Source organism: Drosophila pseudoobscura, chromosome X, assembly GCF_009870125.1.
Source record: "Drosophila pseudoobscura strain MV-25-SWS-2005 chromosome X, UCI_Dpse_MV25, whole genome shotgun sequence".
Lineage (NCBI taxonomy): Eukaryota > Metazoa > Arthropoda > Insecta > Diptera > Drosophilidae > Drosophila > Drosophila pseudoobscura.
In genome coordinates, this window is record NC_046683.1 from 45,839,177 (window position 1) to 45,865,301 (window position 26,125).

At 47.4% G+C, this 26,125-nt stretch overlaps 1 protein-coding gene across 1 annotated transcript; it reads right to left on the reverse strand.

Moving 5' to 3' along the window:
* Positions 1–1,197: 1,197 nt before the first annotated feature.
* Positions 1,198–26,025, reverse strand: LOC117183184 (ankyrin repeat domain-containing protein SOWAHB-like). The gene is made up of 4 exons (XM_033383961.1): positions 25,785–26,025; positions 24,990–25,663; positions 18,574–18,714; positions 1,198–1,348 (listed from the first exon to the last, which is right to left on the reverse strand). Exons 1-4 carry the CDS (start codon positions 25,909–25,911, stop codon positions 1,316–1,318), a joined length of 975 nt encoding a protein of 324 aa, XP_033239852.1. The 5' UTR covers positions 25,912–26,025; the 3' UTR covers positions 1,198–1,315.
* Positions 26,026–26,125: the final 100 nt, after the last annotated feature.

Consider the following 26,125-nt stretch of genomic DNA (forward strand, 5'->3'; position numbering starts at 1 on the left):
AGCAGCGGAAGGAATATCAGACACACACAAACACACAGATGAAGCGGGCTGACGGCGCACTTTTTCGGTCGCTAAACCAAATTGATTTGATGTTTGATTATCCTGTTATAATGGAGATAGCCTGCCTGCCATGATTTATATATCACACACTCGCGGGAGTGTCCGAGTAGCCGAGTTGGCTGTTGGCTGTCCAATTAATTCTCACCAGAGCACGGCAGACCAGAGAAAACAGGGACCCTCCCTTTCTTTAATCGGTTTTATAACAGCAGGGTGGCTCATTTGTCAATGTGGCAATCAATAAATTCGCAAAACAGGTGGAAACTCATAACCGCGACAGGGTTTAGTGTTGGTTTGTGCATCACACAGATACAGATACGCGGAGACACAGACACAGCTACAGATACAGATACAGTAGTCGACAGAGCCAGCCGATGAGGGTTCCGTTCCGTTCCGTTCCTTTCCTGTCCCTGACTTAACAATGAGTCCCCATCGCTCAGAGGCAGCTCTCCTCCTGGAGGTAGAGCCCCGCTAACAGGTGATCGGCAGTAGTGGCAGTAGGCAGCAGTAGTCTGCTTCTCTTTTTGGTTATTAAGTTGTTAAGCTAAATTATTGGTTTTCCTTGTTTTTTATGTATTTATTTTATTCCCTCCTCTCTGTTTGCATTCTGCATTTAAAGCCATTGGCGACATTTAACAGCTCGTGCATTTATGTATATGATCCGACACGAGTCCTTTATTAACCATATATGTCGGTACATATGCCCCTGGGGCATGCATATAAAAATATAATTGGATTTATTTAAACATCCCCCACAGCCCGAGCCGGACGGAGGGGGGGAATACGTTCCATCGATCTATCTTTCTGTAATTTTGGCAAATCTATGGAGGTTATTGGAGTGCGGTTAGATCGACTCTTTTAACCCTGAAGGAACCTAAGCCTAAAACTGCCTGAAAGGGTACCTCTTAAGGCGGACAAAAAGCAAGCCTGAAAACTGGTTCCTCCCTGCCAAAAAGCGAACAAGTTTTTAACGATCACCAAGAGTGTCGTCATTATTATTGTTTTACTGATTGATACCCGGAATCATTACGATCATTTCTATTCAGAGCCAATTACTTGGGGAAGCGAGCCTCTCGGAAGCACTCGGAAAGAGTTTTGTGTAGTTTGGGGACTATTATTATTGTATGTGGGGATCTCTTTATATGGATGTGTTCCAATGTTTTGGTGCTCCATTTCAGAGAGGAACCCTACTAATTTCAACGAGAGCTCCTTCTTCGGAAAGAAAGCTATTACTTGTAGATAAATAATCATAATCAGATCAATAAGATTCCAAACTTACCGTTGCTGGATCCTGAAAATAAACCAAAGAAATATTCATTAATAAAGCTATTTCGTTTAAGTAATATTTGTAAAAAAAGCGAAGATTTAAAGTTAATTCAAGCGTGGGAAGATATATTCATATATATTTATGAGCAAGTGCATGAGTAATCTGGATCAAGAACCGATCTGTTCTTGGGAATCGTTCGGGCTAAGAATTGAAGTACGCAAATAAATATTTATGTCTGATCGAAGGCAGGAATCGATGGCTGATTTAATTGTTCGACTAATTGAGAGATTTTTTTTTGCTCCGCCGAACCCCCAGGACGACGGGCATACGAAGGAACTACTGGCCGTACGAGTACGAGTGAGTAGCTGCAGCATTATTTGCTCCATTTGGCACTCAGTTAACTTAATGACTTGATTTGGGAGACTGATGAGGTGCGGCTGATTAGCAAGCATGGGGGGCATGCTGCATGCAGCATGGAGCATGGAGCATGAAGCATGGAGCATGGAGGCCCCAGACGGCAGGCAGTACGTGCAACAACGTTATGTTCGGGGACGACTTTGACTGTGGCCTGGCCCGACTGTGTAGCATCATCCTGCAGCAATCCGCGGAGCAGACTGTCGTCTGATCGGCGACAATGACTCTGCCATATAAGCACTAGATGGGGCTGGGCGGCTGGCTGGGCCACAAAAAACCCTGAAATTTCATGCAGAATTAATTAACTGCCGTGGTGGCGCTGACTGCGAGCGCTCATTTCGTGTCGCCGCCGCCCAAGTAGCCAGCTCTTGGTTTTTGTGTGCCCGCCCGATCTTCGATGACTGGGCCAGACAACGCTGCAGCTGAAGCTGGAGCTGGAGCTGAGACCGGTGCTGGTGCTGGAGCTCCACGGATACCGCTCGAGAGCGGTCTGGAATTTCATTCAGAAACGTGCCCTGTGCGCAGAGACTGTGGCAGGTCGTGTCCCCATCGCTTTGTCATGACCATCTCGCTGTGCTCTCAATATATGTGTACAATACGATTGGAGGACACATCCGTGTGTCTGTATGCATATGCTGTTTGCCTGCCTGCCTCGGCCTGCCTCGGCAGCCCCGCCCGCCCCGCCCGCCTCGGCTGCTTGTGAATCTATGTATGTTGTGGCGCCACTAGCTGCCCCGTGTCGCAATTTAATTACACAGCCTCGTCTCCGGCATCCATCCATCGGTGCCATGTGCAAGAGGACATCAGAGAGCGATTTATGCAAAGAATATGGACTGGGGAACGCAACTGGAGGCCCTGGGAGGCACTGGTGGAGACAGCATCATCATCAGCATCGGCATCGGCATCAGCATCGCGTTGCAGCTCCTCTGGGAGCCGTCGCTTTGTCGTTTTTGATGCACAACTCAATTTGGCTGCTGATCGTCGCTATAATGCTGTTCGACGTCCACGTCCACATCCATGCCCATGTCCATGTCCAGGGCCAATGGAGAGTTTCCTATTCGAAGGATATTAAGGCACAAAGCACTTGTTGCCATCCACTCGTGGCAGCTTCTTTAAAATCGAATCACGTCCGCCCAATTTTTGAGCGAGAGAGAGAGGGGGAGAGAACCGAACGGAGTTCTGAAGCTCTGAAGCCGGAAAGTTTTAACTCCCTTGTAGGCGATTAAGTTAAATGCCACTAAACTAATTTAATAGCGATTCTGAGTGCATTCAGAGGAACCTCTTTCGCTTTCAATCTATCGTGTGGTGGCTGGTGGCTGGTGCCTGGTGGCTCCCTTGCACCACATTTTCGCTGTTAAACATCTTGTCCTGTCCTGTCCTGTCCTGTACTGGTCAGTCGCTGGCTGGGCTGGGCTGGGCTATGCTCTGTTTGTCACGTACACGAAATGCGAAGACCTTTTGCAAAATAAATACACCCGGCTAAGATTGCTTTTCTATATGGAATTTAATTTGCGCTGACCCCAAACATGTAATAACAATGCAATTTAATTTTGCAATTTTCTGTCGCCCATGGACAGAGCCAGTGGCCAGTACACCCCCCCTCACTTCCCACCCTCTGCCCCTTCGGGGCAAACTAAACCAAAGAGAGAGAGCGACAGAGAGAGGTTTGGGGGCCCATCATCGAAAGGAATCGGAATCCCGACACCGACATCATGGCGGTGACAGAGATGATGCACCACGTCCATGTGTCCCTCCGTCTCTCGTTATGTTATGCAAAATGCCTGAAAACGATTACGCAGTTAACGTTTATTGTACGCTGTATACAAATATACTATACTATACTCGTAGTTATTTCAATCGGTGGATCGGTGGATGCGATGGATGCGATGGATACGATGGATACGATGGATACGATGGCGCTTAGAAAAACAAAACGATGCTGCGACGGTGGCGGCGACGGACTGGCAACCTGTTGCGCGTGGGCGCCCCGCGGGGTAGTAGGGCCTCGTAAATCGGAACGAGTTGAGCACACAAATACACATTTTGGGATGATTAATTTAAGCACTTTTACGATGCCATTTCCATGGCATTTTCTGATTTATTGTCGGCCAAAGCGACGCGTTTCCGTCGCTCAAATGAGGTAAATAAAACCGAGCCAGGAGATCCGACGATCCGACGATCCGAGGGATGGGATCCCAGCTCCTACTAAATACTCGTAGGTACAGTCGCTGGGGATGGGATGGATGCTGATGATCCAGCTGCTCATTGGCTGGGTGGGCGGCACAACTGGCCGAATGGCCGACTGGCTGGCTGGATGGCTGGCTGGCTGGATGGCTGGCTGGCTGGCTGTATCGGCTATCGATTCAACTGAAGTTGTCTTCTAATTTTGTTGAGCTCTGATCGCGATGCTTACTTTGTGGACAGACAGAGGCTCTCTCTGGGCATGTTCTGGCAGCTGGCGGCGCATGTTGCCATCAGACGCATTTACTATTTTGCATAAATCATAATGTAATCTGCATCTGGAAATGAGAAAACAAACCAAAGCGAAAATGTCCAAGCGTTTATAATTAACTGCGCAGCCAGAAACCGAAGACATACGCAAGGCGACATGCCGGGCCCAGGCCGAGGCCCAGGCGCAGGACCTCTGTTTCCACAGACCAGCATATAGCAGCCAGGCAAAAACAACTGTGCACAACTGTTCCTCAATGAAGCTTGCAGCATCTTCAGCCGCAGCAGCAGCTTCAGCATCGGATATATACGCGTTGGCTTGTAGGCAGCAGCAAAGCAGAGCCTCGGCACAGGCGGTCAGAGATCGGTGGTGCCTGGAGACGACTCCTTCTTCTACTCCTTCCTCCTCCGCTTCCTCCGTCTCAGCCTCCTCCTCCTCCTTCTCCTTCTCCTACACCTACAGGCAGGGCAGGCAAATGAATAACCCTCACATCGGGCACAATCTGCGAGATCTACGCAGCGCGCGGTCATCGCGGGATCGGGCGCCCTGCCAAAAACTACGGAAAATAATTTATGCTCCAGTCGTCGAAGCGCGGCAACACATTGGCGCAACATGCTCCAAGCTCCATGCTCCATGCTGCATGCCGCATGCCGCATGCTCCATGCCTCTCTTTCTGTCTCTCTCTCTGCGAGGGTGCAAGCAGCGGGTGCGGATGTGCTGGCCGTTGCAAGTCCCAGCCAAAATTATAAATTAATGAAATTTATGCACAATAAAATTGCAAGGGAATTATTGATGCAGTCGTTCACGCTTTAAATGCTCCCTAAATCAAAAATCGCCACGAAAAATTATTAATATGGCCGGCAAACATGCAGCCCCAGACCAATCACAATCACATGGCGCTAGGCAGCCACAAAAACAACAAAAGCAACAAATGTACATATCTGTATATCTGTATCCCCCGTATCCCCTGTATATCTGTGCGAGTGTGTGTTGTACTTGGGCCCAGGCGCCGGATATGTTTATCCGTAAAAACATGCACCTCTCGGCTCCATTAACCGATGGCTGGCTGGCCGTCAGTCGGTGGAGCTCTGTCTTGTGGCTATCGAGAACATGTCCATAGAATGGTACTCAACTGGTACTCAAACGAAGACGCATTCATTCCTTATCGATTGAGCCGCAATGCCATATGAACACAAACAGAACATAGTCCAGAATCTAGTACGCACCGTGTGGCACCATAAATTATTGCCCATAACTTCTGTTTTCGGATTTAATCGTTTTCATAAATGCACATAAAAGATTCAGTTCCAGTTTCAAATATATCTAGCAATGATTTTGGATACCTAAGAGTATCCGCATATCGGTTAAAGGATAGGTCTCAAAGCAGGATATGATCATTTGCTGTCATAGATTTAAAATCATATACTCATAGATACATTTGTATACCCGATACTCAAAGAGTATAGAGGGGTATGTTAGAAAGGTATATACTACATATACCCTTGATCAGCATCAATAGCCAAGTCCATATGCATAGCTATGTAAGTAGGTCCATCCGTCTTTTCGTTTTTCCGTCCCAAAGAGCGCCTAGATCTTAGAGACTATAAGAGCTAGAGCAGGCAATCTTTGTACCCAGACACCTGTGATATCCGCCCCCACAAAGAACAAAAATCTATGGCATTCACAATTTTGATGATACAAGAATAACCATATCTACCAGACCATATCGCCGAACCTGAATCAGATCGGATTATTATGAAAGTCTGAATGAAGCCAAGCAACCCTTTCTATGCTCTTTCTATTATCTTTCCCTCTCTCTCTCTCTCACACACGCTCTTCCTCTTGCAGTGTGCGCCCTCTGGCGGAAGGGTATAAAATGTAGAGCTGCGACCCTTGCTGCGTCTCATAACGTTCCCGCTGGTTTAGCTTTGGATTCTGCATCAAATCTAAGATGTTTTTGTGAAATATTTTAAAGAACCCCCCGCACGTGATTTAAATCAAATCAGAATTCGATTCAATGTGCATCTAATATAGATACACGGTCTAAAGCAAAGGTCTGCTTCGTAGGATAGATGGGCTGAACCCCTTACAGTACTTTCCGAATCAAAGGTTTATTTGGAACATTTTTGATATGGTTGTCAGCCAGCTCTACTCGGAAACCACCTTTAAATGGAATTTATTAAATTACGCATTTAGTAAATCCATTTGTTATTTTTTTATGTTTTGTTTTGGTGCATTTAATATGTAAATTAAATCTGTAACCGTATCCGTATAAAATAAATTGTCAAATTACAGACTTCAGATTGCTTTCACACCGTATCTCTTCAATTTAAGCATAAGTTTAAATTTACAGAGAAAATTTTTGTTGGTTAAGCGCAAAACCTCTTTATCTTATCGCGGGCTTGGTTTTGGGTTTCTTTTTAACGAATAAAATGGAATGGAAATACTTATTATTCCACGAATCATGTGTATGTAAATACCACTTCTCACATGCGTCTCCAGAGCTCCGGTGGCACGGTGGCACAGTGGTAGCGACTGGACCGGACCGGACTGCGTCGGGGATCGGGGCAGCCGCAAGTTTCGTAACTTACGCAGAAATCTCAGCGATCATGTTCAAGACAGGTAGCGCTCTATTGGGCTCATATCACCAAGCTGAGCTGAAAAATTAGTTCCTCAACGATGACAAATTAGACGTCATTAAGAGTGACTGAGAGAGACAGAAGCAGAGGCGGGAGGTCGGGAGCCAGTCACTGGCACTGGCACTGGCCCTGCCACTGGCACTGGGTAACTGTGACCTCATCTCATCTGATCCTTTCTGGGAAATCAGAACGCGCAGAGAACGTGCAACAAATGGGCATCCTAGGCCGCCGCAGCAGCGCGTGGAACTGTTACTCCACATTATTTATGATAATCTCGATTTTGTGTGGTAGCCTCGGAACTGGGCCCTAGGCTCTCTGCCCTCGGCAGCGAAGAAGCGAGGAGAGCCGAGCCCCGCGTCTGTCAGCCACTGGCGTTGCGCATGCGAACATATCGCGGGGCAGCCAGGCGCTGCGTGTGGCCTGCCTGGACTTGGCTCTCGTTTACCTTCATCGTTTACCTGTTGCCAGAGACCGGAGACCGGAGATCGGAGACCAGAGACTCGGCTTGGCCCGAGAGGCCAGCCAGATTAATGCGAAGTGACATGTTTAAGTAAAAGATCCAGAAGCTTATCCGATAATGGCCACCATATTTATTAAATGGCGTATTTAATTTGAGCCACCGAATGCGGGGACAGAGGAGAGCAGAGCACAGAGCGCAGAGAGTCTCAAGCACACATAATTAACCTAAAAGCGTCTCATGAGCCATCTTCAATTATGCCAGGCAGGGCATGCCAACATCATCTATAAGCAGGACCCTACACAGCATCACGAGACAGCTGAGGTCCTGAGCCAGGCTCAGGCCGGCCCAGGCGGCAGTGCAGACAACACGATTACCCTTAAATAGACCCCACAATAATCATTTGTTTCGGGTCTTAACAATGCAGTATCGTATCGATAGCGAGGTAACCAAGTCGCCAAGCGGCCAAGCGACCAGGCGGCGGCGGCGGCCACCACCGTCGCGTCTGGGTCGTCGTTTCCGTTGCTGCTGCTGGTGCTGCTGCTTGCCCCAACGGTTGCAGCTTGCAACTTGCAACTTTTGAGACAACACGAAGATTAGCATGCGTGACTAACAGAATTTTGTTATTCTTGGCTGCCTTCCTGGCCTGGCCTTCCCGCGCAAGTCGTGCAGGAACCAGGCTTCGGGTCTGGCTCTGGCCCTGGCTCTGGTCTGTCCACGACTCAGTAATCGTTTGTTAATTTTGCTAATTAATTATTGAATTCCTGATAAGCGGCCATTGAGTAATTGGCGAATGCCTAAATAAGAGAACCCCAGATTGCAGACGGAGAACTATGAATGAATCGAGTCTGCCGATGAATATCGTATTAATTGATGTCCGATCCATGGCCAGCCATTTCACAGGCCAAGATCCTGCCGAAAGTTCATCAAGACTCGCCTTTCCTTTGGGTCTCTCTTTCTCTTTCTCTTTCTCTGTCGTTGTTGACTTTTTGGGAAGCATAACCTTTTTTTTTTGGTTTTTTTTTTGTTTGACAAGCAATTGCACTCAGGCGAAAAATGTATGCTCCATGCTCCGTCCCATCGAGTGTCTGCGTTTTTAAGTCTGCGCGAGCGCGACCCGCTGCATGCCTCCACTCCATGCCACTCCACTCCACGCCACACCACGCCAAGCCACTCCACTCGTCCACTCGTACCTCCCTCATCATCACCATTCGTCCCTTTCGGACAAAGTTTAGTTTCGTAATTTATGATGTCGCTATCGCAGCATCAGTCCCAAGGATTTTAGGTAACGTGCGAACCCAGCAACGAGCAGCCACGAGGGCCACAGAGCCAGAGAGTCCCCCAGAGCCGAGAGCCCAGAGGCAGGGCAGGGCAAGGCAGGGCGGGGCAGGGAAGAGGCGTATGCTCCATCCGCAATCCCACAAATCGCATGGAAAACTATTATCAGAAGTTTTATGTAAATTTTTAAGCATGTTGCCTGTGCCTCCTGCCACTCAAAACATTATGGGTCGGCAGTGGCAGCAACAGCAGCAGCAGCAGGAGCATCATCAGCCCATGCTTCAAGCTGGGGGAATGTAATCTTTTGTCATCATGTTTGACAGAAACGGTTGTCACCCGTACGCATGGAGCACACCTGTTTCGGTTCCCTCATTAATTATGCATAAGTCACTGTTTAATTCTGGATCCTTGGAGCCTTGTCAGTGGGCTGCTGCTGCTGCTGCTACCCTTCAAACTTCAAACTTTATCCGCATCCCAACTATAAACTAATGTTTGGTGCTCCAAAGCTCTGTTTTCAAATACGAGTATTTGGTATTTACAAACTAAGAACGAAAGGAAAACAACTTAAATTAAGGAATACATTACAAATCTGTTTATAGGTAATGCCACGGACAATCTGTACTTTAGGGAATCCGTATATCTACCGTTTCTGGGGCCAATTTGTTAGTAGTCCAGCTTTATCAACGAAGTTTGAGACGAGAGGCGATGAGCCTTGTCAGGCACAAGCCATGCAGGTTGTTTTGGCATTTTTGGGGCATTCTAGCTGGGGGGCATATAAGAAACCAAGGACTTGGTAGTTTGTAATTCTACGATAAGTGATTGGAACATAGCCCTTTCAATTAATACGATTATACTGCTGCTTGCAGTCAAACATCCTGTAATTCAAAAGGAAAATGTAGACCAAGTTCCTTTAAAGAGTATCTGGCACAGACTATAGAAGACATACTTGTACACATTGATTCCTTTAGTCCGTCCACTCAAAGAGTAATCTCTTAAATTTGTACTTTGCATACAGCGTAGCTTTCGGGGCTGTCAAAAAGTTTGCTCACACGCGCATTTGGATGTTCCTCGTTACGCAGGAGAAATATGACTTTACTGAATGATTCGATCATTCATTTGTGATGCGGTGACACGAATTACAGGCATCCAGCATTAATAGTACCTTTTGGGGCCATAGCAGTCGGGGGGGAAATAAGATTCAAGTGGCTAAAACGGGGGGCTGACCGCGTTGAAAGGACGGGGGTAATAAATAATTGTTGATTTTTTATCCCACAGAAAAATACAAATAAAAGCAAACAAGTTAAAGCCAAAACCAATATAGGCGGCACCGATGGGCGTTCAGCGAATTCTGTACGAATTCTGGGCTTACACTAAACAGAAGACGGAACGACAGAACGACAGGACCGAACGAGGAGGAGGGATTACGGAGTCAATTTGAAAAATCGATTAAATTCGAATAAATGTTGGCGAATGGGCTTAGTCGGATTTAAAAACTCATAACAACGTGGCAACACCTCCTTTTTGCCCAGTGCCGATGAGCCGATGATCCGATGTGCCAAGGTGTATAGAACAATGTGTGGGGTACACCACCAGAGAGACGCTGAGACGGTCGCCAGCAGCCGCCGGCGATTGAAAACCGAGCGAATGGCACCGGGACGGGTTAGCTCTCTTCCGAGCGGAGTACGAGTATTATTTATTTACATTTATTTTGCACAATTTATGACCGACCCGCCGCCGAGCCCTCGCTGCTGCACATCGGAATACGTATTGACAAATTTGCAGAGCCGGGTAGGGCAGGGCAGGGACGTGCAGGGCCCTCTGGTGCTGGTGCTGGTGCTGACGTCGGGTTTTGTGGCGTTCGGTAGCCGGCGCTAGTACATGGAACGGTGGCACTGCATGCGACAGGAACATGCATTCACCCGAAAGGCGAAAGCTAATCAATATACATATTCGATTTGGTGGCCCTCTGGGCACTTTACTTAAAGTCTGGGGCCCCGGCGTTGATTGCTTTACAGATCCCAGCAGCAGCAGCAGCAGCAGCCACAGCCACAGCACACGCATTGACATTGATATACATACCCACACGGGGCGATGAGGATCCGGATTCGGATTCGGAGTCGGATTCTCACTGAATCCGAGACAGAGTCCAGTCCATTTCATTCCATTAAACGTGACAAGTTGCATGTCCATATAAAGCAGCCACTGACCTCAATCAAATCGGTATCGGAGATCGCAGAATCACTGAATCGGCCTGAGGCCATCAAAAACCGAGGCGTAATAATCAAAAGGATCGTGTTTAATAAAATGCAAAGCGTCTGCCAAAGCCATCTCCGGTCCATCGATTGTAATCATCTCTCGCTCTCGATTGGGGGAAACAATGGCCATCCAGTGGCAGTGGCAGTGGCAGAGACAGAGTCCAGTCAATCATGAATCCATCTTCGTCAATGGTCAATGGGTGATGTGATTGTATTGCCAGTGGCAGTGACTCCTTGGTGGTTAACATGGCGCCTGAGTTTGTCGTTTTGGGAATTGTCGAAGCGGATCATCAGTTCAGTTCGGAGGATCATCAATGACGCTCGCTCTTGACGCTGCCATTGTTCTTCAGTTTTTGTCATTGTTGTTGTCGTTGTTGTTGTTGTCTGACGGTGGCGACGGCGGCGAATGCGGCAAATGGACTTCTATACCCCCGGCGCATGAAATGTCAATCAAGTCATAGAAATCACCAGCGGATTGCGGATTGTGGACTGCGGATTGCTGATCGAGGATCGTTGGATGGTTGGATGGTTGGATCGTTGGATCATTGGATCCCTGATTGACTATGCGAAAGTAGGTGCCTGCAGCTCTCGGTGCTGCAGGAGCCATCCACTTGAAAACAATTCAATTGACAAAGCGAATAAATCACGTAGAACGGAGCCTCTGCTCAGGAGTTTGGGCCTCAATGACGATGATCGTGGATCGCTTTTGTTTTATTTGTATTTTTATTTCTTTTTTAAGACTGTGACAGATCTCTGGTGGGTTCTGGAGGCACCAGCATCAGGCAACGGCAAATAAAAAAAAATATAAAAAAAGGAAAAACTCCGCACGGTCCAGGCTACGGGGCCCTGAAGCTTTCTGCTTTCTGCTTCTGCGTTTTTTTTTTGGTTTTTGTTTTTTTTTTGTTTCGGGTTTGTTTGGTTTCATTTGGGTTTTTCGTAGTTATCTGGGAAGGTTTTCGAATGTCGCTAATTTGACGACTGCACGATTGCATCAAGTCGCCAGCCGGCGAGTACGACGAGTACAGGACGTCTTGGGTCCGAGACAGGACAGGACGGGACAGGACGGGACGGGACGGGATTGGACTCCCGCCGATGCATTCACAGATAAGCTCAATTTCGTTTTTGCTGACACTTTACCGGCGGGCCGGTCCGATCGGAGCTGGAGCTGAGAGCTGAGAGCCGAGAGCCGAGAGGAGTTTCACGTTTTCGAGACATGTCGCCGATTTTGGGATGGCACAAAAATAAAAATTCCTCTTCCACCAGTCACGGAGCTAAACACGCTTAAAGAAGTCTCTCTCTCGCTCTCTCTAGCGCTTAGCCTCCGAACTCTTTAATGGTCATAACAGTTTTGCTGCTGGCTTTGCATTATGCTCGACGAACGGTCATAACCGAAGGATATTTGCAGCTGCAGATCGGTGGCCATTCATTAAGATTCTTCCGCAACAGATAGGGAGAGAGGAAGAGCATTGCTAGTTCGGTGGGGATCCTCCTTCGGGGGTCCCTTGCACTGCACTGCACTCCACTCAACGCAGTCGCCAGTAATTGTGAATGACAATAATTGTGGAGACAATCGGCTGTGGGCTGGGCTGGGCTGGGGGCAGGCCACATTCTGTCGATGAGACATTCGCTGGAACGTGCAAGATGTTGGCGCCAACAGCGCCACCCAATATATGCCAGTTAAACGTTAAACGCTAAACGTAAACGTAATAATAAAGACAAATTCCTGAGAATTCCAGCCAGTGCCAGAATGCACAGGAATGGAGACCAGGATGACCAGTTCAAAGTTCCAAGTTCCAAGTACCCATCCATTCCCGTTCCCATTCCCATTGCCATTCCCTGGCTCCCTGGGAGGCTTTCCCCAAGCCAAGAAAAACGCATCACATCACAACAATATGTTACTCTTGAGCCACTGTTTCAGAGGGCGTTTTGAGGTGATGTTGAAATTAATGGTTGGCCAAGACGCCGCATGAGACTGAGACCGAGACTGAGACTGGGGCTAAGACTGAGGCTGAGACTGGGCCTGAGACTGGGGCTGAGGCGCTTATTTTCTCCACTGGATTTGATCGTGTTGCAGATCCATAAATCAAAATAGATCGGAATCTACACGTTTTATTGGACAGATCAATTACAAGCTGGCCATGCGAGAGGGGATTTCGTGAATTTCTAAAGCGTTTCAGAATATTCTTCTACCGATAGATCTGTCAGTAGTCGGCTCTCGTTATTGGCCAATAACGTATCAAAGAATATGTAGAAACATGCATCAGCTCGGACTGGCCCATGACCTAAATCAGAGAGCAACTTCAAAGAATATTTACGACAAGAACAATTAAATGCAGTTTTATGTGTGGAGCACCCGTACCCGTACCGCACCGGGACGGGCATGGACGGGCCGGATGACACGGCGACGCAACTGCGACTCTTTCCCAGAAGGGAAATCCTTTCGCATGTCAACTGACAATATTATTCCACCACCATTACTCCGAGTGAGCTCTTTCTTAACTGCAGCATAACTAAATATAAAGCCACAAGCGGCATAAAGTGCGGGCAGGGCACTGTCACTGTCACCGTTGTTTGCTTTCACGGAATATATATATTTTTATTTTTATTTTTTGTTGATGACAAGCAGAGCTCCAATTAAATTTAATAGCTGCCGAGCGAACATAAAATTGAGCCACCAACGTGGAGGACCTTTCGCTAGCCTTTGTGCCCGCTGGCAGGGGTAGGGGCTGGGGCAGGGAAAGGGGCACGGAGTAGGGGGTAGGTCGTAAACACATTTGATTTGGATTTCTGGAAAGACTCCTCCTCCGCGGAAAGACTCATTTGACGGACAAGAAGCCGTTTGCGCCGGTGTTGCTTTGTCGGATTGCTGATTGAATTGTCACCTCAGTTTAATGACACACTACTACTGCCGCTGCTTCCCCGGCGTCCGACGTATCTTTCACACAAGCCGCCGGTGCCGCCGCCGCCATGCATGCCGCTGGTTTGATGTTTCAGCGCTGAGGGAATCATATGCCACTTGGTTGGCAGAAGGCGCCACCAATGCCGATGACATATACGTCTGTACGTACGAATATATGTGCGAGCATATACGGGGATTATACGGCAGCGACTGTCAAAGGTGTCAGACGTTTTATTGCCTCCGTCGACGACGACCTGTTGAAAAGTTCATGGTCATGTGGGCCATGAAGGGAATTGCCCATTGCCTTTTGGGAGGACTTTGAAGATATCACTTCTTGAGTTTTTAATCAGTTTATTTTCATTTGTCAAAGGGGGATCTCTGGTTGGATTTCTTGGCAAGAAAGTTCTATGCTATTTATTAGTTGGCCAATAAAACGATCAAAACAAAGCACTCTTAGGACCAAGTCCATGGACTGCACATGTTCCTAGCTACAGAGACCTAATGGTGGTTGGCTGTTGGCGGTTGGCGATTGGTGGGGGGTATGTATGGGCTTGTCCGGTTTGTATCCAAAGTTTAATTAAATTTCTGGCATACGACATCAGCAATCAAGCACTGGCAACACTCGTACACATGGCGCAGGGTTAGGGGTAAGGGGTACGGGGTAAGGGTTAGGGTTAGGCGTTAGGCGTGAGGCGTGAGAGGATGCACAGTCATGGACATGACTTTGGGTAAGAGCGTAAGAGCGTCAGGGAGAGTGGAGAGGGGACGGACATGCACATTTGAATTCAGTTAAATAGTCCACCTGGGCCAGAGCTAGAGCCATGGCCTGCCTGCTGGCCTTAGAATGAGTTGATGGAATGCCCTATGTAAGCCCTATATGGTATATGCCATGTATATCCCTACATGACTACTGCGAGTATTTGTGAGCTCGTCTGCTCGCATTCAAAACGCCAGTCGCTGCTAATATTGTAGTAGCGGCTTATAAAATGTTACAAGTTTTGTATTAATTAAAAACTTTTGCTTATGTCTGCGTGTATCTTGTGTATGTGTGTGTGTGTGTGTCCGTGTGTGTACTTTCACCGAGGTATGCCTCGTGTCCGCTGTTGTTCCTTCCATCTCATCCAGGTACCACGGTTGCCACGGGTGTGAGTGTGGGTCGCGAAACATTCTCCTGTCTATACCAGCATCGAGTGTGTGTGTGTGTGTGTGTGTGTGTGTGTGTCTATTGTTTCAACGGCTCTGGGGGCCGGTTGGGTCAGCGATGGGACCCGCCCCAATAGACAAGCTGCACCGTTTTGCAATTTGAGCTTGTCGACGTTGCCGGTGTTGGTCTGGTCTGGTCTGGTGTGGTGTGGTCTCTGGTCTCTGGTCTCCGGTCTCTGGGTATCGTTATGGCGTCTCCCTGCCATTCGGTCAGCCATGCACCCAACCAACCAACCATCCAACCATCCATCCATCCATCCATCCATCAACGTGTTTGACCTAGCCGGCAATTCGGCTTGACATGCGGGTAAATTGAATTTTCCTTGTTTCGCATTTGTTTCGACTTGTTTTTCCTTTTCTTTTTTCTTTTTTGATTTGCCTGTTGTACGAATTACTTATTCAAATTAAAAATATTTCTTGTTTTTGTTTTTGCCGCATGTAGCCTGATGACTGGTGAAAATGTACATACATATTTGGGGTTTCCCCCGATCTCCCATCTGCCATAGGTGGGACTATGGATTCCCGTACGTACAGAAATGTTGGACATGTGCATGCGGCATCCACTATCTGCATATCGATATGGTTTCTCGTGGAGCACTACGTACGTATAAATATGTATATGTGTGCAGGAGGAAGCACCTTCCGGATCAGCATGAACAGTCGTTCGTCCGGAGGTTTATTTGCAATTTATTCCATCAGTTAAAAATCTTTGTATAAACTCCATAGATAGCTCTTTGAACGGTCCCGAGAATGCAAAAACAAAATACGTGCCTAGGTCTATTGATGCTCGACACGAGTCCCGCCGATGAGGGTTTCCAGGGTAGAGAAGGAAACACATTTCCTGACCAGCATGTTCGTATGTTTCTAGGCGACTTATTCCATCATTTTAAGAACTTTTTATAAGCCAAACTTCATAGATAGCTTTAACTCTACGGTACGTGCTTTCTCGGTCCCGAGAATGCAAAAACAAAATATGTGTTAAGGTCTATTGATGCTCGACACGAGTCCCGCCGATGAGGGTTTCCAGGGTAGAGAAGGAAACACATTTCCTGATCAGCATGAGCACTCCGTATGCTTCTATGCCGTACAAACCAGACTTGACAGATATGTAGCTCTCACTCTCAAGTAGTAGTGCTCTTTAGCTTGATTTCAAAAGTATAAAAGTGTATGGACAGTAGCTATAATAAGCCCACAGTCAGCCAGTCAGTTAGCAGTCAAAAATCTTCATTGAGATGTGCGTGTGAACATTTCATATTTTACACAGGACCGGACCCGAATCATTTGCAAAATGCAAAGTTTCCTGGGCGTTCTCCAACGCCAATGCTACGGGGTACGATCGCATAAAGAATTCGCTGGGACCCCGCGATGGAACACCCGAGGCATTAGGTTAAGCGGCAATTGCGGACTGATTTATGGCTATTTCCGTCTCGTTGCGATTTCAGTGATTCAAGGAATTGGAAGCGCCGCAAATGAGCTCCCGGCCTGGGGGCTGACACTCTTGGTGGCTCGCTGGCTGGGGCTGCGGCCGCGGGATGCACGCTCATTAATTGATTGCACTTATGGCTCTGCAGATTTGCAGCAGATACTGGCACTGGCACTGGCACTGGCACTCGCAGTCGCAGTGGCATTCGCACTCATACAACGTGCGGAATTCATTATTTCCGGGAACAGTGCATTTGTACGGCAATTAGTTCGCTTAAAAACATAATATACCACGCCTTCGCGGCAGACGTAGGGCCCATGTTAGTCTGCGGTGGACATAAATCATCTTACGACGAGGCCGACGCCCCAGTATCAGCATCAGCATCAGCCTCTGCCACAGTAGTGGATATGGGACATAAATACCCCGGGCATGACCGAAAATTTCATCTAATTGAGAGACACCACAGCAACATGAGCGAGCAGGCGACTGTGCTGTGGTGTGGTGTGGTGTGGCCTGGCCTGCCCTGGCCTTTGCCTCATTCAGCGAAATCTGTGGCATGTATTGAGTTCTCACAGTGGGTTCCCCTTCCCCCTCCCTCCTTCCCACCGTACTCAGCTCCGCAGCAATCTCTGAATTTTAAGATGTCGCGAGCGTAACTCATTTTTCTATGTCTCATTTGGGGCGACCCCTCGAGAATCGCTCCTCGTTTATTTTCTTCTGTTTTTTTTCCGCTTTGTTCCAGTTGGAGTGTGGGGTCACATACATATCATAAATTAATATGAGCATACCAATAAATATGAGTGATAAACGACCAGGTATCTGGTCTATGGACTGTAAATATGGAGATCCCGCCACTTGTGGGTGTTGCAACATAATTTTAAAGGGGACGATCGGAAGCGAAGAAACCTAGTTTCTTTATCAGTGTATTTATCAACATTTAATGGGGCATTTTTCCATTGTAATTATGTATTTTTGGGAAATACGCGGAAACTATGCCTGCAAGAAATATCATGAAGAAATTGCTCTAAAAGGTTCGGAGCGAAAATCACATGAAGGTCTTTGGAATGCGCTTGGATTTAATATTATTAAATTAAAAAAGGGCAGATGCATTTCTGAAAAAGAGAATAACGAAAGGATTTCTGGTTTTATCCAGCATTTGGGAAATTTGGCTTCGAACATAATTTTATTTAGGGCTGGTAATATAGAAATAATCGAGAGGACTCAATTGAAGATACTGTGAACTATCACTGGGGAACCATGGTAAATACGGAATGATAATATTCATAAAGACTTAAATGTAGGATCTGTTAAAGATGAAAGCAAAGTAGCCCTACACGACTCCGGCGAAGGGACCTCCCTACCTAGCAATAAAGCCGTACTCTAAATAATTAATTTTGATTAATTAAATAATATATATGTATGTATGTAAATATTAGATATAAGTATATACTTGTCGTTAGTCTCTCCAAAAAATATATTTTAATATTTAGTGTTAAGCATTTTAAGGGAGATTTTTATATCTAATTTATATCGAATTTTAGTCAATTTACGCCTGCAAGTTTTCACAGATATTATCCAAATATTCACATTTAAGACCCACTGACAGTTTATTGGGTCATTATTTATTCTTAAAAATGGTTTATTTAAGGGATAAAATGGTTAGAGACAGCACTGTGATAAATGGAAATGGTGTGTCTGCCTGGCAGATCCTTTTCCGCAAACTACTTAGCCGCCGTGTCATTCGTCACCGCCTGCCCAATGGCGGTTTGGGTCCACGTCCACGTCCGCGTCTACGTCTACGTCTATATCTATTATGTATCTGTATCTATGGCGAGATCTATGCCCGCGCTGTGGCGTTCGCTCACGCCCACTTCTTAACATGCGCTACAAGTGCTAAAAATGTTGGAAACATATTTCACAATTAATTGTCGCCCCGGCTGGCCATGCCATGCCATGCCCGCTTGGCCCGCTTCCCCCGCTTGGCCCGCTTCACCCGCCTGTCCCGCTTTTGCCTGACAGTCGTCGCGTCGTCGTTATTATATGTATTTTCAGTATTTTCCTCGCATTTTTAAGTGTTGTTCGACATGGCAAAAAACAACGCGTTCGCTGCTTAATTTGTCGTAATTAATGCTTATGAATAGTTTGTACTTGTCGTATTTGTTAGAGCAGAGCACAGGGGCCGGCCCACTGTGGCCCTGTTTGGGCATGGTCCTTAGCGAGGGACACACTCACCTGCAGCTTCACCAGCTCGGGGTACTCGCTGGCCAGCTTGGCCAGCTCTTGGTAATTAGCCTTCGCCATCGAGACAATCCACTCCTTTGCCTTGGGATGCGCCATTGTGACTTCGGGCGAATCCTTCTCCTCAATTAATTGCTGAAAGACACACACACAGAAACCGAAACAGATACAGATACAGATACTGAAACAGTGAAACGGGAACCAGAGGAGGCATAAATTAATTATACATGTTTCTGGGGGCGTAGACACCAAAGTGGTAAAAACAGAGAAAAGCAGAAAAAAAAAATGAAAAACAGAAAAAAAAACATCGGCATGAACCGGGAATAAAACATAGAAAGCCCATTGAGAGCATTAACGCCAACACACACACACACACACAGTCGTCGTCGTCGTCGTCTTTCGGAATACACGATTCTAATTTACACACCCATACGTTCCGTTCCGTTCCGTTCTGTTCCGTTTCCCCTCCCACCGCCGAAAAACTCTTGTGTGGCATCCAATGGATGTGTGGATCTGCATATGGGGATGTTCCTGCGAGGGTTGGGGGGTGCTGCTGCTACAGACATGGGTGTAAAAGCTGGATGGTAATTATGCTCACGCATCCGACGACGGGGCAGGGCCGGGCCGGGCAGGGCAGCGCCGGGACGGGCGCCCATTGCCGATGTTCTTTCCATAATTATGAAGGTAATAATTTTTATTTATTAGGGCACGCGCCTTGAGGCGGCGGCACTAAGTGCGAGATGGGGTTTCTGTTTCTGTTTCTGCTTTCTTCTGTTAAGTGAAATAGAGCTCGAGGATCTCGAAACTCAAACGAAAGTTGTTCCTCCTTCCGTTCTGCCCCACCCCAACCCCCACCCTCCGCACCATTCCTCTCCGTTTTTTTGGTTGTTGTTCGAGTTCCGTGATTTACTTGACTCGTAATGAGCTCTCTCTAATTATTGCAACGGGGGCGGTTGCAGAGGCTGATAAAACACACATGTGTGTGAGTGTGCGTGTGCGTGTGTGTGAGCGGGGAAGACAACACAGTCGACATGTGTGCCCTCATATTTACGAGCCGCGGAACACATTTCGGCAACTAATTATCCCATTCGCATTATGTTCGCGAAGCAAACAAGGACCAAGGACCAAGCAGGAGCAGGAGCATCATACGCATCGCGGGATTTTACCTGAACAATCCACATCCACCCTCCCCCGTCCAAGCGCCAGTACAGTAACAGTAGATAATAAATAGGGGGGGGGAGAGACCATTTGAATGCCGCATTTAGCCGAAGGATGCCGCAACGCGTGCGCCTGTATTTGCACGCCACTTGACTTCAGGAGAGTCTCCCGCACCGTGCCGTACCCGACCACGTTTCTCCAATTACGGGTCGTGCGCGAACGCACACGGAATAGTAGTTCCCGTGGGCATACCGCATGCCGCCTGCCGCCTCCCGCATACCCGTTCGTAGTCCTCGCGCAGGTAACGCCAGTTGGTCGCCATTTGCAAAATGCCGAGCACCCCGCACCCACACCCACACCCGAACAGCCGAACGACAGAACGACACGGTAAAACTCGTATTCGTCCTCGTCCTCGAACTCGTACTCGTAAAGCCCCTGGCAAAGTGGCCATGTCAATGCTAAACAAAAGAACCAAACCAAACCAAACCAAACCGAACCGAGTCCCCACCCACCCATGGGGATGGGAGGGTATATTTATGTTGCCTTTTTTATGGGGAAACTCGGACTCGAACTGGAACTCCACCAGCTCCAACTCCAGCTCCAGCTGCAGCTCCAATGCCAGTGCCAGTGCCAGTGCCTGCTTCTGGTTGTCCCCTTGTCTATTTTTCTCATTTCTCCCCAATCGCTTGTTTGTTGGCCAGCTTTCTTATGTCCTGTGTCCCTTTATGCCCCGATATTATATCACAATGCTGGCCCGTTGTTGTCCCTTGCCGTGCCCAGGTCTGCCACTGCCACTGCCACTGACTCTGGCTCTGGGCCATGGCCAAAGCATGTTCCTCCTGTGTTTACGTTTGCCTTCCGTATCTTACCTTTGGCTGCCACCCTGGAAAGCCGGGACGGACCCGAGGACCACAAAATGGTCGTGTTCGCCATCCCCGCATCCAAACGGAGCTCTGTCCGTTCCGAGCAGAATGATGTCGTACTCCCCGGCTGCGGGGGCGACTCCAACTCTGCCCCATTGACGCTCCACGTCCTCGACGGGTAGAAATTGTTGCTGTTGTATATTTAACCGCTTCGGGACACAGTTTCGTTGTTGTTTAACAGCAATAACAACTTTTGGTTTGTTTCCTTACATTTTTAATTGGGTCCTTTGTGGTCTTCTGGCCGCCCGATGGCCACCGAGGCCACCACCGCCACCACCACCACCAGTGCCACCGCCGCCCGTGATGAGAATAGCTTTGCCTAACTAATTTCTATTGCTGCTTATTGGCTGTGTTAACATGTTTCACCAACTTGTTTCCATCCAAAGGGTTTGCCAGTGCCGCCCTGATGTGGGTCGGTGGGATTCGGACTTGGACTCGGACTCGGATTCGGGTTTGGGATGTGAAAGTTTTATATGCATATTGGGATATATTGGTATCCACTGAGGTGCCTGTCCTGCCCGGCCCAGCCCCGGTATTTTAATAAGAATAAATGTGGTTTGTTTGATGCTGCATTCGGGTTTGGGGCTGTTGTTGATAGTTGCCTTTTGCTTCAAGGGGGAGGAGGATTTTCAACTAAAAGGGACCTTTTATCTGAAGCCAAACTATCTCTTTAATGCCAGTCAATCTTCCATCTTCCACCTTCCATCAATCAATCAAACTTCGTTTAAAATAGTCTACGATCAATATTAGTTTTTTGTTTTCTGGAAAAAAGCCCCCGTTTGAAAGCAGCTTGCTGGGAAATAAATTAATCAATGCTTGCTGAGTGAGCGGATTAAATGCAAAATCATCGGGATAATTAAAAACGATCGAAACGAATTTAATTGATCAGCGCTGCCAGGGCGTCGATTTTGATGGATCTACTCCAGTACCCCCGTACCACCGTACACCCGTAAACCCCTACTCTCGTACTCCACTTGCTCCCCAGTGCCTGTCGTCTCGGGTCTGGGTCTGGGGTCTGGCATTTGGCGCCTCTCCGATCGTGGATCTCCGATCCAGCACAAAATTCTGACCAACATGAGGTGGCACTTTCTTTTGGCCCTTTCCCCTGCGATGATTAGTTTTCGTTTTCCGAGGGGAACGGCGGGGAACATCCATCAAACCTATCCCAATATTGTCTTACAACTGAATTCGAATAATTGCCTTAGGACTGTTGGCGCCACAGATGCGAGAGATGGAATGATGGGAATCTTGTTAGCGAATCAATTTGTTAACATGTTGTAGGCGCTTACAAAAGTATCCATCCCCCCCCCCTTCAATAGTTCTACCACTATTGCACCTCCGCGATGGGGAGTACTACAAATAAATAATGACCTGGAGACCATTCCGTTCCGTTCCCTTCTATCGGACTGCAAAAGTCCCCCTGTTACATATATTTTAACTTTTATATTTCATATTGTACGAGTATTTGTATGTTTTCTATGCATAAATTTAGGGAGACTCTTAAGTCCGGAAACAAGAAATACGTGAGAAAATCAAAGTTGCAACTGGTGACACTTTTGTTGGAGATACAGATACAGAGGATACAGAGCGTATCTCATGGGCTTGTCCATGTCCGAAGAACGCCTGTACAAATAGGCACTTAAGTTAAGGCCTTCTTCTCGATGTTTTAGTGGGATTTTATGGCATTTGACGTGCCGTTGACAATCTCATTTTGATGTACATCCACTGCTGCAAGAGCATCATCTTCTATGCATGTTTCAGATGGAGAATGGAGAATGGGGGATGGGGGATGGGATGGCATATCATTCGTCTTTGCCGACAATTCGGATGATTTATGCTCGAGGGATATTATTTTTCAACTCTAAATTTCATGATTGACAGGTCTAAGTGGTTGACAGTTGTTTGACAACTCTGCGCAATTGTTCTTCCTCCATCTATCCACTCCACTCCACTGCTCTCCTCTCCTCTCTTCTCTCCTCTTCTATAGCTTGTAAAATTAACTAAGAAACTATGTTCCTGTTCCCGTAACGCTTGACAAATTTCCAAGGCATTTATTTGTATTTCTAAATTGGTATCTGCGTATGAACATGCTAGAAAATCAGGCGTACAAATATAGTAGGTACATACATATATGGACTCCATAGTGCGAGTGGAGGGGATTGTCTGCACTTTTTGATGTTTTACTCTGAATTTTCTGCGAGAAAATCCAGAGAGAAAATATACATACTCGCACATACAATATGTATGACTTTTGACCCACTTGTGGTCGGAACTTTTCGTTAGATACCGCCCACATTTAAAAAGAATTTCATTTCATTTAACAAATCATCACATGGAATATCCAAATGCGGGAATGAGTATTCATATTTGTCATTGAATTTCATGATTAGATCTCTTCATGCCCAGTACTCGGAGATTTTGGGGATATACCACGAAGGAAGCGTTGAAACTCGAGTCGATATAGCCATGTCTGTTCGTCCTTCCGCCCAGATCTCAGGAGCTATAAGAGCTAGAGCAACCAAACTTTGTATCCAGACTCCTGTTATCAGGGGCATGCAAGACGAAGTCATGAATCGTAGAGAATGATCATATCTACCAGATCGCCAAATCTCAATCAGATCAGATTATTATTATAGTCTGAATTTATAATAAAGCCACCATTTAGAGTGGCTACGCAACCGATTCCACGATCTTACTCATTCTCTCTCTCTCTCTCTCCATCACTCACACTCTCTTCCTCGTGCAGTGGTGGAGGTAAGCGAGATAGCAACACAGGTGGTGTTGGTGTGAGACGAGAGAGACAGAGAACCGATAAAATATTTAAAAAATCAAATAAAATAGGTCTTTAGGTGAAAGGAGGATAAACGGAGTGCAAAAATTAACATTAGAACATAACAAACGGTCGAGGTTCCTCTCTCTCTCTCTCTCTTGCTCTCTCTCTCATGAAAAGTGTGAGCAAACTTCATAGAGAGATCCCCCCTCCTAGACACTTTTACGAACCAAAAGGACTTTTGTGGTATAGGTTCCCGATCGTTCGGATCTGTTTAGTTCTTATTTTCCTCGATCATTAGGTTAATATTTACATATCTTCCCTGGATGTAAGCGTTCAGTTCGTTTACAAGTGTCACGCGTCATGCGGTAGCGCCTCTCGGTCCCTTTCCAAAGATTTCTAGTTTTATCCGTTTGTGAAACAGCGGGAAACACCGATTTTCAGATCTGAGTACGTGTGCGAGGGGAGGGGAACGTGTATGTACATTTTTGTGTACATTTTTGTTGGCAAATACGCTTTTTGGGGGTGGCCATAAAAGTGCTTGCCGGCCCCAGCAGCCCGCTGTCCACTGTCCCCTGTCCGCTGTCCGCTGCCCGCTGCTCAAATGCCAAAATGCCAAAATGCCAGTGTCGAAAAGTGTCGTCGTGGATAGTTGATGATGGACAAAGAGCAAGTTACTAAATACTAAATACACTCGAGTACATGTGCTGTCTGTACAACATGCATATACACATGTCGAGCATCGGGCCCGAATGCGCGCGCGGCGACAATAGTCGGGAGGGACGCACGGACGCACGGACGGACGGACGACAGGCAGAAAAAGAAGAAAAAAAAAGGAAAAAGTGAACGATGCAGGCGCATGTACTTTTGTGAGAGACTTACATTTATATTGTCCACTAATAAAATTAATGGATTTATTCAATTCGAGTGTGCTGGTGGCAGTTCGTGACATGGCTCTGAGAATTGTTGACACGGCTGACAGTTTGGGGAGCAGTCTAAGGCCCCAGACCCAGACCCAGTGCCAGCCCCAGCCAGCAGTTCCACATGAGGTGGCACACATCTAGGCCTGGGACGCACCAGCTTTTGACGGACGGGAGAGCAATAATTGCGAGACGCTTGGCGGGTCCCGACCCGACCCCCTATAAGTAGGGCCAGATCTAATCTGCCTCTGATTTGTAGTGGTCCAATCCAAGCTCTTGTTTTGCATTCATGCACATTCTGGCAGTGGCAGCGGCAGCTGGAGCTATTATGAAACGATTCCTACATAATTAATCAAAAGAGGCCAGGGGACAAAAAACAAAAAAACGTCGCATTTGAAGGTGAAGCTTTCCACAGAATCCGAAGCGTTTCTCACAGGAAATGGAACAAATTGTATAAACAGTGCGGCCCCAAAGCATGTGCCTGCACTTAGCACCGTTCTCGTTCCCGTTCCCATTCTCATTCTCATTCCCATTCCCGTTGACCATAAAAGAAGCAGGGCTCACACAGACACACACCCGCATTGCACAAGCGGCATGAAAAAGAGGGCTAATACGCTTTAACCGGTTCTGGCTACTCACCTTCTCTGGCTTTTTCTTGGCTGGCGGCGAAATGATCTTGGCCTCTTCCTCGGATGCCATCCGGTTGAACTTGCGCGTAGCCTCCTTCACGCTCATGGGATTCTCTGCGGTGTCCGCCTCATTGCTGGATACTTTCTCAGCGGCCGAGCTGTCTGTGGAGGCGCCCGACGAGAATGAGAATCTGGGGATGTTCTCCTTGTTGCCGGTCTCATCCACGGAATTGGATCGCGACACGGATCCACTGACGGATGGGGGCTGCTCCTGGCTGGTGGCAGCATCTTCCTCTGTTTTGGTGGCAGGCTGCCGCTCCAGACGGGCTGGATCAATACGTTGTATGGCCGCTGTGAACTCGTCCACGCACTCCCGATAGTTGTCCTGCTGAACCTTGTGCACGGCGACGCCAGCAGAAGGCGACGTTACCATGGGCGGTGGCTTGTATGGCGGTGGCTGCCGCATCGGGGAGGCGAGGCTGCCACCCTCGAATGTGATGGAGCCACCGCCGGGACTGGAGGGTTCCGGGCCGTTGTTGGCGGCGGCCACGGCACGCTCCACCACCTCATCGGTAGGGCACTCATTTAGGTACTTCTTGCGCAGAATTAGAAACTTTTGGTTGTTTTCGTTTTTGATGGTCGACAGCAGCGTCACATATGTCTTGAATCGCCTGCGCGCCTCGTCTGAAATGCAATTATAATATAATTACGCATTGCAATTGCCGAAACTCGCTCGCATTGTATGTGGTATGCAACAGGTCATAGAAACACACAACACACTCTATGTATTTGCCCAATGACTCACTTTGGCTTTGTGGATGCGTGAGAAACTTCTTGAAATGCTTCACCAACGCGTGGTTTGTCACCTTGCACTCGTTCACCAGCATGTAGTTGCGTATCTCCGCAATGGAAAGCTCTTTCGGTAGTTCCATTTCACGTGCTGCATACACTTTTAATTGCAATTTTTATTTTTCAATAACAAAAAACACGACACAAACAAAAACACAGCTACCAGGGGCTGACAGACATTTGTGTGAAGCGGGCATCCCTGGCTGTAGACATAAAAAAGGTCGCTGATATGGCAGCCCTACAAAACTCTGGCTGATATTTTACTCGTGCAATTGGTTTTTTTAAATCAAATTTAAT